This window comes from Lissotriton vulgaris, chromosome 4_1 (assembly GCF_964263255.1).
Source record: "Lissotriton vulgaris chromosome 4_1, aLisVul1.2, whole genome shotgun sequence".
Classification (NCBI taxonomy): domain Eukaryota; kingdom Metazoa; phylum Chordata; class Amphibia; order Caudata; family Salamandridae; genus Lissotriton; species Lissotriton vulgaris.
Window position 1 is genome coordinate 1,836,114,703 of NC_141691.1, and position 18,046 is coordinate 1,836,132,748.

Consider the following 18,046-nt stretch of genomic DNA (forward strand, 5'->3'; position numbering starts at 1 on the left):
TGCAGACTTCAGAAGGAAGGTCGAAAGCCAACAACAATCGCTGATCAATCTCCACGCATGAAGGTGGGGCATTGACAGGTTCTGGTGGAGAACCTTCCCCTGCTACTACAATAAAAAAATAGAACAGTGTGTAGCTGCGTGTAGCAGCCGGTCCTCACAGAAAAAGCACGTTAATAAAAAAAGCTGAGAAAGGTGAGAGAGTAGAAAGGGCAAGGGGTGGGAGAGTACCAGAAGAATGGGGGAAGTGGAAAGAGCAGATTGAAAGGTTAGCTGGAGAGCAGCAGTTAGCACAGAGACAGTGTGTTGGTGAAAGACAGGTGAGAAAATACTCCCTCTGTAATGTAAGAACTCAATAGGACACAGCAGGATACAGAAACAGCTGATACAATGAGTGAGAGAAAGAATCTTTGTAGGCTGGCCTAAGAAATGAAGGTCAATGTGTCAGGCAAATGGATGGAAGAACACCACAAAAAGTTGATGTTTGAAACAGGTTGACTGAAAGTCTTCTAAGTATTTTGTAAAGTATTAGACACACTAGGTCAATAAAAAGCGGTCTGGAAGCACACATGAAAAAGGCCTTCCTATGAAAGAAATAATTAAAATAAGTTCTTGTTCAAGATAACAATGAGAAGGAATAGCAGAGAAAGTATTTACTCCTTATCTGCACTTCCAAAAACGTTTCTTGAATTTGAATATATTTAATTTATAAAGTAGACCTGTGGTGCTCATGGAGCAATGAAAACTACTTTGTTAAGTCAATTACAAGACCAAAGGTTAGATGCAGAGGTGGTCAGACAAGGACTTGAAAGAGTATCAAAACAGTACTTACATGAGAAAGCACCCATTTTCGGCAAACAAAAGATCAATAAGTCATTCAGATACTACAGCAAACATCACAGCAATGTTTCACATAGCAAGTAACTGTCCATTCCGATTGCACCAGGATTATATTTTAAAATCCTCTTCTTCTGTCAAAACCTAGTATTAAAATAAATAATCTGAACTGTACTCGGCACCCCATCTTGTACTATAAAAATCAGCTTGCTAAATCGACCGAAGAGGCACAATATGCTAGTAGTTTCTGAGAATAAATCTTAGTACTTAAAAAAAAAAAAAAATTAAACCACGGGTACTTCAAGGCCTCCCGCCTGCTACCCAAGAGGTTCTTGAGGTGTGGAAGGGCTTTTTGCGCAGGATGGGATAGTGGGTTCGATTGACGAGAGAGATGCCCCATGGCAGAATTGTCTTCTACCCCAACTGTCCACCTTGCTGGGATTTCGAAGTTGAGACGCCATCGGCATCTCTACTGTGGGTGTTCTCATGTGAGGCACTACCCTGAAATCCTTCCACGAGCTTAGAGAAGAATGTAATAAGCTGCATATCCAATTATATCAATATTTACAATTCCGCCAAGCTGTCCCCATAAATTATACACTTGGACTCCCTGCCAGAGGTTAACCAAATTGAGGCCAAGGTATTCATGGGCGACCTGGGAGACCATAAGATATCAAAGATCTATCAATCCCTAGTGACGAATCTCCCCACCATGCTAGACTCCCCATCAGAGAAAAATGGCAGACAGAGTTGGGTCCCCTCGACAACAATGATTGGACGGAAACATTAGAATCCCCACAGGGCACTGCAATAGACAAACGCTTACGAATTATTCAATTTAAATGTATACATCGCGCCTATTTTACCAGACACAGACTACGGAGAGCGGGACTGATACCTTCCCCTATGTTTCTCTGTTGCAGCAAAGGCGATGGCACCTTCATCCACAGTGCAGCAATGCACTGCACTCACCTGATTTTGGCTAGTTGTCACGAGCTGCCTCTCTGAAATATTGGGCCGGGATGTACCCCTCTCGCCAAAACTTGTTTCATTAGATACCACGGAAGACTTAGGGGGAAACAGATACAAAAGACATCTGCTGCTCCTGGGTCTTACCCATGCCAAGAGAAACATAGCAAAGACGTGGAAGTCCAGGCTCTGCCTGGCTTGAGTGCCTGGAGTGCAGGCCTGTATTGGTGTTTGGTCCAAGAGCAATCTTTATTCAAGGCACGGGCTGCCCACAGGAACACCAGCAAGCCTGGAAACTCTGGGCAGATTATAGAGGCCTAATTTTGGAACACTCAGCACCACCAACTATAGACGCAGAAACATTGTGATAATGAGAAATGTATAATGAGAATGGTAAAGATGACCAAACCACGTGTAGGAAGACTTGATGAAAGCGATGGCTTGATTATTAATATGTTCATGGCACAGAAAGTTATACGGTTCAGAGACAATGTTTTTAGGCTTGCTATGTTTTCATTTCGTTTTTTTAAATGCTATTTTATTATATTTAAAGTCTGACTTGCTGCTGTATACCTGTCTATTATACCCTTGAACTATTTTGTAAAAAATGAAGCAGTTTTGCCTGCTGACCATATAATAATGTGTTTTGAAAAAAAAAAAACATTTTTCTATGTGCAAGTACAGCGGACAACAACACCTTGCGTGTAGTCATGGTAAATGCGTACCTTTCAGGCCAGGAGAAAGAAGGTTAAACATCCTTATCTAAATAGGAGCACGTAGGAAATATTCATTTATCTACATTCCTAAAATCATTTGCTTCCTGGCAGTTGGTCTAGCATTTCGATTGAAAGTGCTTGTTCTTATTCACAATTGCTGAGCTTTCAACTGCTGCCAAGGACGCCAGCCATTCTTACAATGAGCCACTATAAAAATCATTAACGTTAGTAAATAAATGGGGCCTGAAAACCTGCGATCACCTGCATTCAAGCTTTTCTAAAATAAAACACTTGTATACTTCTATCGAAGGGACTAGCTATTAACCTTGATGTTATTAAACTTTTTTGTGCTCAATTGTGTGCATTCCAGTTTCTACTTATATTTTTAGACCAAATTCAGATTTTCATGGGTTATATCATACCCAGATGCTTTAAAAACAATTCTCAGGAATGGTAGGATTCACACTGTTATGTTGCGGATATGTATTGAGCGCAGGAATTACCCAAGTATGTCCTGGCGCTAGTTACCTATCCTTTCAGCAAGAGCAGCAAAGGAAAAGTTACTTGTCAAAAAGCCATGTTTTCAAGCCCCTCCTGAAAGCTGAAATATCTGTGGCATTTCTAAAATGGACAGGAAGGTCATTCCAGGCTTTGGCTGCCCCGAAGACAAAGCTTCCGCCTCCCCACGTCGCTTTTTTTTGGGCTGGGACTGTAACCAACCTGGCTCCTAGCGAACGTAGATTTATTTTCGGTATGTACCATTCAAACTGTTTTTGTAGGTAGTCGGGTCCAATTCCTTTGAGTGCTTTAAATACGGTACACAGAGATTTAAAACGCACTCTATTCCTCACCAGGAGACAGGGTAGATCTTTGATTCCTTTGGAGATTGAGGCAAACTTGGGCATGCCCGTAAGTAAGTAGCCTGGCAGCTGCATTTTGCAGCCTTTGGAGTTTGTTCATAAAACGTTTTAAGAACATACGCTGAGCTTTCACCTGTCTGAACTGCAGCTTCAAAAGCATCCGCCCCACCATGCTGCCGACCAGGAAAGAACTCAACCACCTCAGATGTATCCTTCTCAACACCCGCTCCGCCCGAAAACATGCCGTTGAACTCTGGGACCTACTCGACTCAACCTCCCCAGACGTCGCCTTCCTGACTGAGACCTGGCTGAACCCCGCCTCGGCACCAGACGTAAGCATAGCCGTCCCGGAAGTCTAAAAGATCACCCGCAAGGACCGCACCAACAGAGCGGGAGGAGGAATCGCCATCGTCCACAGGAACACTCTCAGAGTCTCGACCAACAACGACGATACCCTCAGCACCGCCGAACACCTCACTTCCAGATCCACACCGACCCAAACACCACCCTCAGAGGAACCCTCATCTACAGACCTCCCAGACCCTGACCACAGTTCAGCGACTCCATCGCCGACTTAGTCAGCACACACGCCCTCGCCTCCACGGACTACATCCTCCTTGGGGACCTGAACTTTCACCTCGAGAACAATGACAACACCAACTCCACCACCCTGATAGACAACCTAGCCAACCTCTGACTCAGACAACTCGTCACAACACCCACCCACTCCGCCGGTCACACGCTTGACCCCATCTTCTCCGCAAGCCCCCAAGTCTCCTTCAACCATACCACAGAACAGCACTGGACCTACCACCACTGCATCCACTTAACCTTCAGGAAAACCCACCAAGCCCAACCGCACCCAACAGATGCCTCACCCCTGCTGGAGCAAAGTCACCGAAGACCAGCTAACCCCCACCCTAGCCCAGAGCCCACCCGCCTACCATACCGACCCTGACACCTCCACCCGCAACCTCAGACAGTGGATCAACGACTGTGCCAACATCCTCGCCCCGATCAAGAAACCCTCCACCAAATATCATACCAACAAGAAAGCCAGCTGTTTCACTGAAGACCTCCGGGCCTCCAAGCAAACCTGCTGAAAGCTGGAGAAGGAACATCGGACAGCCACGCCGCCCACAAGAATGCCACCCGCAGACACCATCCCCTCATCAGATCCGCCAAAAGGGCCTCCTTCAAAGACCGCCTAGACAACAACGCGCACAACAGCAAAGAGCTCTTCAACATCGTGAAGGAACTCTCCAACCCCAGCTCTAACACCAACGACGTCCCACCCTCGGAAGACCTGTGCGACTCGCTGGCCACCTTCTTCCACCGCAAGATCACAGACATCCACGACAGTTTCAACGCCACGACCGCCCGACAACCACTGAGACCTCCGCCCCACGACCAACATCCGCACCAACCGCCTGCTCTACTGGACCAACATCAACGACGATGACACCATCAAAATCATAAACACCATCCACTCCGGATCTCTGTCATATTCATGCCCACACCACAACTTCAACAAAGCCAGCACATCCATCGCACCCCATCTCCGGAAAGTCATCAACACCTCCTTCGAGACAGCAACCTTCCCGGAGAGCTGGAAGCACGCCGAGATCAACACCGTAATCAAGAAACCTAAGACGGACCCCAAGGACCTCAAGAACTTCCGGCCCATCTCCCTGCTCCCGTTCCCGACAAAGGTCATCGAGAAGACAGTCAACGAACAAATGACCCGCTACCTCGAGGAGAACATCATGGACCCTTCCCAGTTCGGGTTCCGCAACAACCACAGCACCGAGACTGCCCTCATCGCCGCCACCGATGACATCAAGTCCCTGCTGGACAACGGAGAAACAGCGGCCCTCATCGTCCTGGACCTGTCAGCCGCCTTCGACGCGGTCTGTCACCACACACTACAAACATGCCTCCACAACGCTGGGATCCAAGAAAAGGCCCTGGACTGGACCACCTCCTTCCTCTGCGGCAGAACACAGAGCGTCCGCCTTCCCCCCCTTCCGCTGCGAAACCACTGAGATCATCTGCGGCATACCCCAGGGCTCATCCTTCAGCCCAACTCTGTTTAACATTTACATGGCACCGCTCGCCCACGCCGACCATCGGCACGACCTCAAAATCTTCTCCTACGCCGCTGATACTCTCCCTCACCAAGGACCCCCACAGCGCCAAAACCAACCTTCACAAAGGAATGAAGGCTTTGCTGAATGGATGAGGAACAGCCGACTGAAGCTGAACTCTGACAAGACGGAGGTTCTCATCCTCGGATCCAACCCTTCGGCCTGGGACGACTCCTGGTGGCCGACCGCACCGGGAACCCCTCCAAAACCCCGACCACGCACGCAACCTAGGGGTCATCCTCAACTCCACCCTCTCCATGACTAAACAGGTCAACGCCGTCTCCTCCTCCTGCTTTAACACCATCCGCACGCTCCGTAGGATCTACAAGTGGATCCCCACTGAAACGAGAAGAACGATCACCCAGGCCCTTGTCAGCAGTAGGTTGGACTATGGAAACGCCCTCTACGCAGGAGCCTCTGCCAAACTCATGAGACGGTTCCAACGCATCCAGAACGCCTCTGCACGCCTGATCCTCGACATCCCTCGCCACAGCCACATCACACCCCCCCTAAGAGACCTGCACTGGCTCCCGGTCAACAAGAGGATAACCTTCAAGCTCCTCACCCACGCATACAAGGCACTCCACAACTCCGGACCAACATACCTCAACAGACGACTCGGCTTCTACACCCCACCCGCCAGCTCCGCTCCGCCGACCTCGCTACAGTCCCCCGCTTCCGAAGAGCGACCTCAGGCGGCAGATCGTTCTACCACCTCGCCGCAAAGACCTGGAACACCCTCCCCATCCACCTACGGCAGACCCAAGACCTGCTGACCTTCAGAAAACTCCTCAAGACCTGGCTTTTCGTGCAGTAGCAGCATTCCCCACCCCAGCGCCTTGAGACCCTCAGGGGTGAATAGTGCGCTTTACAAATGATATGATTGATTGATTGAAGAATACATGTATTTGGTCCCCAAATTTAAGTCTCATCTACTATTACTCACAGGTTTTTCGCTCTTTTCACTGGTATAGGGAGAGGGGCCATGGAAGACGGCCACCAGTTTGGGTTCCAGAAATTTGAAACATTCCCAAATAGTATAGTACACGGAATTTCCATTAATAGGTATAAGGTAATTCTATTATCTATGGGTACTAAACCAAATCGAGCCAAAAGAGTACACTTCAACAAGCAACATATAATAGATACCTGTAAATACAGGATACTAACAACAGGTCTGATCACATCTACATCTAGAAGATTAAAAGAATCAGCAAATGGCATTCTGTAATATACTGGTTGATTACTGTTATTTTGGTATGTTTCAATGTGTGTTCTTTTATAGTGTTCTGGGCAGCTTTCAATGGGCCTTACTGCACATACTAGAGACTATCAGGATGTGCAATGCCATGCAGTTCGTATAAGAGGACAGATATGGGAGCATCAACAGGTTAGCATGCATGAAAATGAAATTGCACAACATACTATTGCAAATGAGTCTATAGTTGATGGGCTGGGGTGACCGGGGAGGGGTGAGGGGGGGTGGGCATTATGAAGTCTAGAGTAGCTAAGCATGCTGTTGATAACAATATATTCCCAGTTGTTGAGCATCTGGAGTGGAGGTGACTGTATGCTTCAAGGTGTGGTGAAGTAGAGAGTCGGACATTTAAGGGGAAAAGGACAGTGGGATGGTCTTTGAAGTTGTGGTAAATGTGAAGAAATTGAAATACCTTGTGAGAATAGGGGTACGCTGGCTTTCACAGGTGAAAAAGCAATGCATGTAGTGTTCACCTTGGGTGATCAAATCAATGTGGAGAAGTGTGGCTCAGGGGTTAGAGGCGGCAGACCTGGAGCTTGAGTTCGGCCCTGGACCAGGGTTCAATTCCCAGCCTCGGCGGGTCTTGGGCTCAAAAATTCCACGGACTCGTTAATTCTCGCTCCGGTGCCTTCTCGACTCACGGGTTCACACTCTGCGACTCTGGGCAATAGCTTGCTTAATCTCCACAACGGCCCCTCGCGGTGGGATGCCTGGCTTTCACCTTGTGGATACCCTGCCAGGGTTATCTCACAGGGGAATACCAGGACGGGTTCCCTAAGCAAGCGCGGAGATGCCCCAGGGTAAATCGTGCGCTATATAAGTTTCATTCATTTCATAAGTTTCATTCATTTCATTTCATTTCATTTCACTTGTGCTAGGAAGCAAAGTAGAGCAACAAGCCTCTGGGTGTTTGGTAAGGGTCATAACTATGGTCGCTTGGAATCTGCTTCTGTTTAGGAAGATGCTCTGGAGAAATGCAAGGGTTTTATTCTAAGCAGCTATTTTTTTTTAGCTATTTCTACTTCTAACTGGTTTAGTTTAAAGCTCTCATCGCCTCTTGTCAGGGTTTGTAAGCATATGATTAAATATAACAGATCAATAATGTGGATGGCACAAATCATTTTGGGGACTGGATTTCAAGGCTGAAAAAAGAATAAGGTTTCTTCTCCAGTGCCAGAGAACACCTTGCTGGCACCATGCTAGTAAAGCAGCACCACTTAGGCACCTCTTATGGACTCGCCCCTACTTGCAACAATACCAATCACCTGGGGCTGCTCCACTGAAAAAGGCCTTGCTGCAGGTCCAAAGCTCTATGCCAAGTATCAGGCTCACTAAACAGCCCAGAAGACAGAGCAGCCAGAGGATATCGGGATGAAGACTCAGACCAGGAGCAAGCAGAGGAGATGGGCCAGAAGTTAAAAAAAAAAAATATCAATGGTACTTCGGGTGTGAGTGCACCCACAATCTATGTGTGCTTGGAGGAGAGAAACAATATGTAAGTAGATGTATGCGTTCCTGACAGAGGTCGAAGTAGGCAGGATCTATAGGACACAATGTGCCCATACTTTCTTAACAAAAAAACTATCCTCTACTTTTTTTTTTTTTTAAAGGCAACCCTCCTTTGACTGTTAACTCGGACAGTTGAGATGCCTCAGCTGAAGTGGAAGGGAGGAAGCCCTTATGCTAGGAAACAGAGGGAAGAGGGACAGACATCTAAACAAGAAACGAGCCTTCTTGCCAATGTCCCTGCTGTGTGAAAGAAATGTAAAAGTGCAATTGGTTTATCTGAAAATGTAAAGGCTGCTTCGAAGCTGGTATTGCCTTTAACTGATGGAGTAACTGAATGTTTTGTTAAGACAAAGATTAATCATCTTTGAGAGGTATTGTAAGAGTGTTATTAGTTGAGCTGTGGAGTGTGTGCTTTTAATGGACAATTATAAAATAATGTTCCCACTAGGTACAATGTGCCCAATTTGAAAATCTATATTTTGCAAGCACCTTTTTTTTAAATGTTAAACCTAAATCTTGTTGTGGACTTTGTGGTAGCATATCTTATACTGTATGAAAAGCAATTTTAAAATAATGGCTTACATATTCATAGTGTTTTCTGTCGACAGGATTCAATTTTGTGTCACTCTGGTAACACATACAGACCTCTGAAGTGATCGCATATACCTTTACAAGTTTCATGACGCAAAATAATGCATTTCTCACTGATTCGTTGAACTGGCATTCATTTTTCTTTTAACGTGTGCATTATTTTGTATGAAGTTACCTGTAGATGAAAGACCATCACAACAGATACAAAATATTTTGGGTTTGTTAGCCACGCAATTGACCTCGCCTCCACCTATCACCGTTCATACACTTCTTTTCATGCACTTCAACAGCTGTTTCTTGAAAATCCTCAACCTGGCTGTTAGTTTTGTCAACAGACGCAGTGACTGGGCCCGAGCAATTTAGATATCTGGTGCGCTTTCCTAATCCCCAATATGAAGGCCATCACTGCCTTGATTGGGTGTCCATCCTTTCAAGAACTTGTGGAAAATTATAGGCAATGGTGGCATGTTGGGTGGGCTTTGCTGGGATTAGGATGGCCATGGCCAAACAGTGGAACGTTTTGGCTAAATAGTGGGCATAATGGTGGTGGAAATCTTCAGCATATAATGCGGATAACTAGCACGTGAACATGAAAGGCGGAATCTGCACATGTATGGCAACTGGAGAGAAAGCAATTAAGGAGTGATGCTTGGAAACCAAACATTGTTTTAATTAAAAGCTGGTATGTCAGAACAAAAACAAGGTGTTTTATGACAATGACATGCTTTTTTCTGGGGCAATTTTAGTTTAGGCATATAAAACCAAAGACTGGTATTTGACAACAAAAAGCATACATTTTACAATTACAATGAAATTATACGCTTGTAATCCTAGTAATTTTAAATTGAATCTCGGGAGTATAGCACAGGCTATTTCGTAGTGCTGGGGCCAACCCCCTTTGGCGTGGCAAGGGCCCAACCCCATTCACCTAAATGTAGGGAAAACAATGGAAGCACCATGGTCACAGAAAATAGATGCTTCATGATAAACTAAAGCAGTGGTTATTCAAATGCTTACATCAAATCAAATAAAATCAGGTGTCTGTTAAGTGCGACTACTCACCCGTTAGGGTCTCAAGGCCCTGGGGGTGTGGGGGGGGTTCACATGTTCCGGTCCATCAAGAAGGGGGTCTGTCGAAGGGCCAGGTTTTGAGGTTTCTTGCGAAGATGGGGAGCGATGTTATCTGTCTGAGGTGGAGCGGAAGGTCGCTCCAGGCACTGGCCGCGGAGAAGGAGCGGCATCCCGATCTGGTCTTTCTGGTGCAGGGGACCACAGCGTAGGGAGCTGGGCTGATCGTAGGGTCCTTTGGGGTGCGTGGAATTTGAGTTGGCTGTTCAGGTATGCTGGTCCAGTGTCGTGGAGGGCCTTGTGAGGTGGGGTTAGCATCTTGAAGGTGACTCAAGCTTCAATGGGGAGCCAGTGGAGTGTACGCAGGGGCTGGGAGATGTGGCAGTGGCTTGACAGGTTGAGGACCCGTTTTTAGGGACGGCGTTTTGGATGTTCTGTAGCTTGCTTGTGAGGTTTTTGTTTATTCTGGCATAGAGTGCGTTGCCGTAGTCGAGCCTGCTGGTGACCAGGGCGTGAGTGACGGTCTTTCTGGATTCGAGAGGAATCCATTTGAAGGTCTTGCGTAGGAGGCAAAGGGTGCAGAAGTAGGACGACGAGACGGAGTTGATCTGGCGGTCCATTTTGAACTCTGAGTCCAGGATGATTACTAGGTTGCGTGCATGGTCCGTGGGGGTGGTCGGGCTTCGAGGGCCACCAAGTGGAGTTCCAGGCGCTTGGGTTTGGGCCCATGATGAGTACTTCCGTTTTGTTTGTGCTCAGTTGTAGTCCGCTGTTTTTCATCCATTTGGCGACGGCTTCCATGCCTTCTCGAAAGTTGTCTGGCGGTGTTGGGTTCGTTGGATAGGGAGAGGATGAGTTGGGTGTTGTCTGCATATGACACGATATTGAGTTTGTAGGTTCTGACAATGGGGGCGAGCGCAGCCACGTAGACATTGAAGAACATAGGGCTGAGGGAGGACCCCTGGGGGGACTCCGCAGGTGGTAGGTGTAGGGTCTGAGAGGAAAGGGGGGGTGGGGAGTGTGACCCGCTGCGTTCTGCCGGAGAGGAAGGAGTGGATCCAGTCTAGGGCCATGTCTTGGATCCCTGCGTCGTGGAGTCTGCGTATTAGGGTGCGGTGAGAGACTGTGCCGAACGCCGCTGAGAGGTCGAGGAGGATGAGGGCTGCTGTTTCTACTTTGTCCAGTAAGGTACAGATGTCCTCTTTTGCAACAAGGCATAACTATGCAAGCATACTTAAAGAGGACCAACCAATTCTTTCCGATGGGTCATTAAGTGGGTCGGCATAAGATTCTGCATTATTTTTAAACGAAAGCACACCCAATAGGATCTATTGGCCAAAGATTCAGACACTGTGCACCTCGAGACAATGCACTGGAAAGGAATCCCTGCATATTTTGTACAGGAGAGCAACTGTGACCTCGGATGTCTCTACTGTTCGACTAAATCAACATCCACTTTGGAACCACAAAAGAGTCATGGCACTTCTTCCTGCTACAGCATTGCTTTGCAGGCTTTGTGTGTCTGATGAAGAAGCGGATGACTGCAATAACAATTCTAACTACTGATGTGATGAAAACTATCCATATGTCCAGCATAAGATGTATTTCTCTAAAAACAGCTCGGTTTTATGCTACTGTTTTGTTTGAACCATCAGTATTCTGTGCTTTTGGCTTGCTTTTTTTGCTATTACATATATGATATTTACGGCTTTTTTCCCCAAGCCAAAAAATTTGAATTGGTTACATTGATATGGCCAAGTGGTAGTTTGCATGAAGTAGAAAAAATCTGCTAACAAATAGCACAGAAGCGCTGGAAACAGTAGTTTCAAGACCAATAACTGCTGGTCTACATCAGGGGAACACCGCGTCTTGGTAGAAAGCTTATAAACCTGTTCAGGCTTCCCAACTACTTACTTTTCAAGCTGTATTCTTGAATTTGATTTTACCCTCTGCACCAAATGTGGGATGCCAACAGGTGTTGATACATCTTTGGCTAAGTCTGGTGACATGTTAAGGATTCCAGAAACATAAGTAATCAAACAGTAAAGCTACAATTTGAGAGCTGACCTGATGCTCTCGGTGGGAGGATAACAGAAAAGCAGCATATAGTGTTTGCCTTTTCGTGTAGCCACATGAACCTTTTGATATTCAGATATCTATATTTAGAATATACTTCTCTAAACAGAATAGCACGTTTAGTAAAACTTTAAATGGTAATTTTAAATGGCTTCATTTCATCCAACCTGATGCTTCTGCTGCTGCTGTTTGCTGGAGTTCCTCAAATAGGTGTTAAACTTGACTATATCCTGGCTCATTTCATCCACTCTATCCATCAGCAGTTGCAGGCTTTTCTCCAGGTGATTACTAAAAAAAAAAAAAAAACATCATCCACAAGATGTTAGCATTTTCTTAAAACCATTGGATTGTCGTAAAAAACTTCGCCACCAGATATCTGAGACTCCCGCTTAATTCAGAAAGACATGACGTTTGGCTATCTCAGGCTTTGCAATGTCACACCCCCATGCTAAATGTTAATAAAAAAATTGTATTTGATAATTATTTAAAATAATAAAACGCCAGAGAAAAGTAAAAAAAAAATGCCAGCAAGACGGTTTCCTTGACAAAAAATAAAGTAATGACTTTCCGTTCAGCACATTGCTTGCAAAATCAACAATTTTAACTTTAATACAAACGGTTTGATGTAATTGACCAAGGCTATCTAAACCACGTGCAAACAATGTGTGATCAATTTTCAAGCCTCATAATACATAGTTTGCATTTTAGGTCATTTTAAATTCCTTTACCCAAATTGGAATTAAACTAAACAAAACAAGCAAAACCGCAAGGACCCGTATTTTAAACGTGGACTGACTGCAATGTATATATACATATTTTCTCTGAAAAAAACACAAAGATTAAAGCAACATTATAGTTAGATTAATAGGTCAGTGACAGCATTAACGTAATGAACTGAAAACAAAACCCCACAAATTCACCAGTCATAGTTAGGAAAGCTAACTTGAACTTGCACAACGCCTCGCACTGTTTATATATATTACACCACTCATGACCTGTTCTATGACATCATTTATGACATCACAGATGGCATCTCAATTGAAATCTTTGATGACGACATTCAATGAGTGTGCTAGTTTGCTTTATAATTTAGATAGTGGGGGGTAGCTACCACATTATTCTACCAAATTTTGTACAGCCAGAGTCCAGGAACTGGTGTTTACCAAATGGGTTTACTCCTTATGCACCACAGGTGTGTAATTGAACATGTTATAGATCTGTGTGCAGATGAAAGTTGACTAGTTTAGTCCAGGATGCTCCACACAAGTTTTTTGGTACTGCAGAAAAAGTTTCCAGAACGGCAAAAATTCGACGTACTACTTACCACGTATTGTAAGCAGCCTTGAGTTATTTGACAGAATCGTCTTAAAATGACAATTTCTATTTAACATAAAATATTGCACACCAGGCACTAACATAAGTACATGTTCTTGTTTCAGAAGATGGGCTATCTGTACAGTTTTCACCACAGTATGAAGGCTGAAGGCAGTATGATTAGCACCTTCAGACCCTGGTTATTTTAAGTGAACAGTCGGTCCTTGGACAAGTACTGCATAGAGTCACTGTTCTTAGTAGATAGTTTAAAAGTGTGTGGTGTATTAATCATGAGAGTTCACAGTCTGCAAACAGTGTGGTGCAGAGTAAATTTTATCCATAAAGTAAACATAGTTAACAGTACCCACTTTTCTACTTCTATCCACTTCATTTATCCATGTATGTTCAATGACTGTCGGAGCTTTGATACAGGTAAAGACTGCCCACAGTAGGGCATTAGGTATGTAGCAGGGCTTCGGTACATGTAGGACCTTTGTTTCCCTGAAAACTTGCATACAAATTGAACACAGTGTGCAATATAGATTACTCTTTCGTCTGTGGTTCTTAGTCAACATGAACTCGGTCACCCATTAAGTGCATGGTATAGGGTCAAATGTTGCACATAAAACAAGCTTGCTTAACCTACAGGGGCCCCAATCACCAGGGCCTTTTTTTGGTAAGGGGGTGGATAGGCCGCACAGCTCCCCTCTCCAAGCCTTATTAGGCCCTGGGGACTTTATTTTCCCAGGGTTTTCCTTTTTTGAACTAAATGGGAGGGGGCCATGCGTCCCACTCCCCGGGCCTTATTAGGCCCTGAGGTCCATGCCCCAGAGCTGTTTTATTTCATTAAAGGGGAGGGGGCCATGGGGCCATGAGGCCTCTTTCCCTGAGCCAAGGAATCTAGGAACCCCTTCCCCCAAAACCAATACTAAAAACAAAGTGCAGAGGGGCCGCATGGGGGCTGAGGGGTGTTCCTGTTGATTACCCTCATGGGGCCTAGGTGAACACGGTATCCCTAACCTGTCCCATTTTAATCTTTTTCCCCAAATTTCATGACAGGGGACTGAGCCCCTGAATCCTGTAATGACTTCCAGCAAAGTTTTTCTTATGTTGATAGCAGGAACCAATTGGCCCAAGGGGAAAAAAGTCCCTTAGGCCAATCAGAACGCTGTATATATAAATTGCCACTCCCACGAGCCTCGCAAGCCTCTCGGGGACCCAACCCTCCATAGATATACAAATATTTAGGACCCTTAATTTCTATTAAAAAAAAAAAACAACTAGTGAATGGATTTACACTCATCACAAAAAGCTGACCAAGATCTAGCCCCCTGACAAATTTGGTGTAAATCCCTTTGGCAGTTTTTGCCCAAAGAATTCTAAGGAAAATTCATGGGGTGTTTGCGTTTGGGACCCCCATTTTTTTTTCCTCGGCCCCCGCAAGACGGATCACCCGGCACAAACTAGTCAAAAGTAGCACCAATTTGGAAAGTTTTGTGGATATTTGTCAAACAGGGCCAAAGTTATTAGCAACACAACAAACACTTTTCTTATGGAACTAGTTTCCTAACTATAGCTACCCAGAGGTGACCGCCACGGACAGACGGGTAGGTTTGAATGATGTCTGCACAATGCATGTCGAGTTTTTTTCTAAATGTTGAGGTCATTCAAGATGGTTGGTTCTTTAACTGGATGTTTCAATAAAAGTTTAATGCTGTATTAGTAGTAGAATTCACAGAGATATTGACCCTTTCACTTCCAGGTTGTATGCGCATCTTTGTCATAAAAAAATAACTTAAGTTGTTTACACATATGGTCTCTGTGCATTCACACATACTACATGTTTATTTGGCACATTCAGGGCTAATTATTGATGCATATAATAGATGTTTTGTAACTTTATGTGCATATAATAGATAATTTGCACAAAACAAAAAAACAGTTTTACTTCATGTGCATCTAATGTATGTTTTGTAATCTGTATTTGTTTGTAGGAGCATCTGTATTTTAAAATATGTTGGAATTCTAATCAAGAATCCTGAACAAGAATTATGAATATATGTTAACTGTCCTGAGGAAGATGGTCCTAATTCTGAGCGTGCATCGCCCTACCCTTCCTCCTCAACCCTGGTCACCACACCTAGCCCACAGGGCTCCTCTCTGGGCTGTGGCCCTTAGTGTTGCTGCCAACCCTCCCTTACGGAAGAAGTGGGCCGGCCATGTAGTGGCTGATGGAGGCACAACGCCCGTAGGTCCGAAACCCCCCCAAAGCCCCACATCTTGATCTCCACAGGGGGTGGGGGGGGGGGGGGGGGCACTGCAAATTCAGGGCAGCAGGAAGGCTGCCACAGAGCCACTCTTTACTCATGCCAGCCGGCACACAAGACGGGCTCATTGGCATAGCAGCCGCCAGGGAGAGGGAGAGCACTTCTTCCACCTCAGCTCTCCCCTCTCATTGTTCAGAACCCACGAGGGAAGTGCAGTACTGCATGTGCTGCAGGGAAAACAGGTGCTCCTCACGTGCTTTCACGGGGCCACAGGGCTTAAACTGCCCTCAAGTCCAGCGAGCAAAAGAAACTAAACAATCTCAAATAAAGATTAAGAGGCCTGTTGAAATGGCATAGCCTATTGCGTAAGCAGGAAGAGACACAACATAGCCATACCAGGCAGGCTCAGCCTTCCATCTTTACTAGGTCGGGAAACTTGGAGCTTTTTATACACTCACAAAAAAAATCAGTGCTTGGAAGAGTGCATTTGATATAGCGCCTTACGATGAAGATGTGTTGTACAAAAAGCTATATTTAAATATGTTAAAATAATATTATTATTATTATTATTATTATTATTATTAGTGATTCTAATAATAATACAATAATACGATAATAAATGTAATAAAAAAAGAATGATCACAATGAATAATGTTTGGGGGCGTGGCTTGGCGCCCGACGAGGACGGCGGCTCTCATGTGAGCGCTCCCGGTCTGAAGGGGCTCTCGCTTCTAATTTCGCTCCTCCTCTCAACAACTCCTGCGCACACTTGCAGCTGTCTATAGACCAGCAGAGATTACTACTGAACTTTATTTTCTCTCACCAACAACTCCTTTTTTATGGAAAGAAAGGCAATTTCCCGCACTCCCAAGACTCCACGTCGTGTATTCATCAAGAACTCAAAAGTCTTCTCTGCATTGGCGCACCTCGAGGCCTCTCAAGCGCTCGTCACTCAGATGTCGCAGTCTAGCACGGAGCGGCCTGCCCAGCCACCAGGGAAAGTCACGACGAAACGCCTTAAAAAAGATCCTCCGTCACCAACAGGATCCACCTCGACTGTCTCCATGGAGCTTCTACTGGAAGAAATTCGTGCCCTCAGACCTTTCATGGAGGAAACTAATTCTAAGTTGCAGGTTCTCACCGACAATTGGTCGCAGATGGATGCCAGGGTGACAACAGTAGAAAAGTCTCTGACCTCTCTCCAAGAGTCGTCCTCCAAGGTCTCACACATGCAGTCCCAGATTTCCTCTCTTCATAAGCAGGTTGAAGAGTTGGAGAACCGAAATAGACGCAACAACCTCCGTCTCTACGGCCTGGCAGAGAATTGTGAAGGGACTGACCCCATCGCCTTCTTCAAGTCTTTTTTACCCAAGCTCCTTCATTTGCCTGAGGGTACTACGCTTAATATCCAGCGTGCACATAGACTGGGCCGCCTCCCTTCTACTCCTTCTCCCTCTTCACGGCCGAGAGGTGTCATCATGTACTTCTTAGAGTATACTGACCTTCTCAAAGTCATCTCAGCAGCACGTGCATCACCTCGTCTCCAATGGTCAGGATCCAATCTCTTCTTTGCGCAGGATTATGCCAAAGCTACAGCAAGCCGTCGTAAAGCATTTTTAGACATGAGACCTGAACTTCGCGCTCTTGGAGCCAGATACGGACTTTTTCATCCTTGCCTGTTCAGAGTCACATACAACAACAAGACCACGACCTACGAGGATCCTGTTCGTCTACGAAGTTTCTTGAACGCTGCACAGTCATCTGACATGGACTTCTCTGGCTCCTCATCTGCTTTCCCTCCATGAATCTTGTTTTCAATGACTTCATTGGCTTAACCAAATTATATGTTTCATGTTTGATGTTTGATGTTTGATGTTTTGCTGTTTGCCTTTTGTGGGTTTCCCAGCGTCCTTAGTTCCTATGTTCCTCTCTTGATTCCTCCCTATCTTTCTTCCGTCTGTATTGGATAGACATGTATTCTCTCTTAACGTTGCTGTGTTTTCTTCTTCCTTCATTTGTTTTACTCATGTACGTTTTCCCTCCCTTTCTCTTGCAGGTTTATAATATGTTTGGCGTTTCCCCCTCGACCTGCCGGTTCGCTTGCATTGGATGCTTCCTTCCTCTGCCTGGCGCCCCCCTCCCACTCATTTTTCCTCGTCTCCTCTCCCTGGTGATCATTCCTCCCCGCCTCTACCCTCCGTAAGTATGTTTTCCCTTTCTTCCCGAATGTTCACATTCCTCATTGCGATTTTCTCCCTTTCAAGTTCACTAGTTTCCTTTTTTCCACAGGTGTCTTCCTCTCTTATTTCTCGACTACTCTTCTACTATCAATTTCTTCCTATCATTTTTGCTATTTCACGGTCTACCTTCTCATATTTCTTATGTCAATTGATTCTATCTTTCTCTCCTCCGCTCTATTTTCTATTTCATCACCCGC

At 45.4% G+C, this 18,046-nt stretch overlaps 1 protein-coding gene across 1 annotated transcript in view; it reads right to left on the reverse strand.

The window, feature by feature from the left end:
- LOC147724598 (eukaryotic translation initiation factor 3 subunit H-like) overlaps positions 1 to 18,046 on the reverse strand; it is a 504,872-nt gene that overhangs the window by 69,397 nt on the left and 417,429 nt on the right. Inside the window, exon 6 of the mRNA XM_086966137.1 lies at positions 12,196 to 12,316. Coding sequence (XP_086822263.1) covers positions 12,196 to 12,316 — 121 coding nt within the window. The remainder of the gene's footprint in view (positions 1 to 12,195; positions 12,317 to 18,046) is intronic.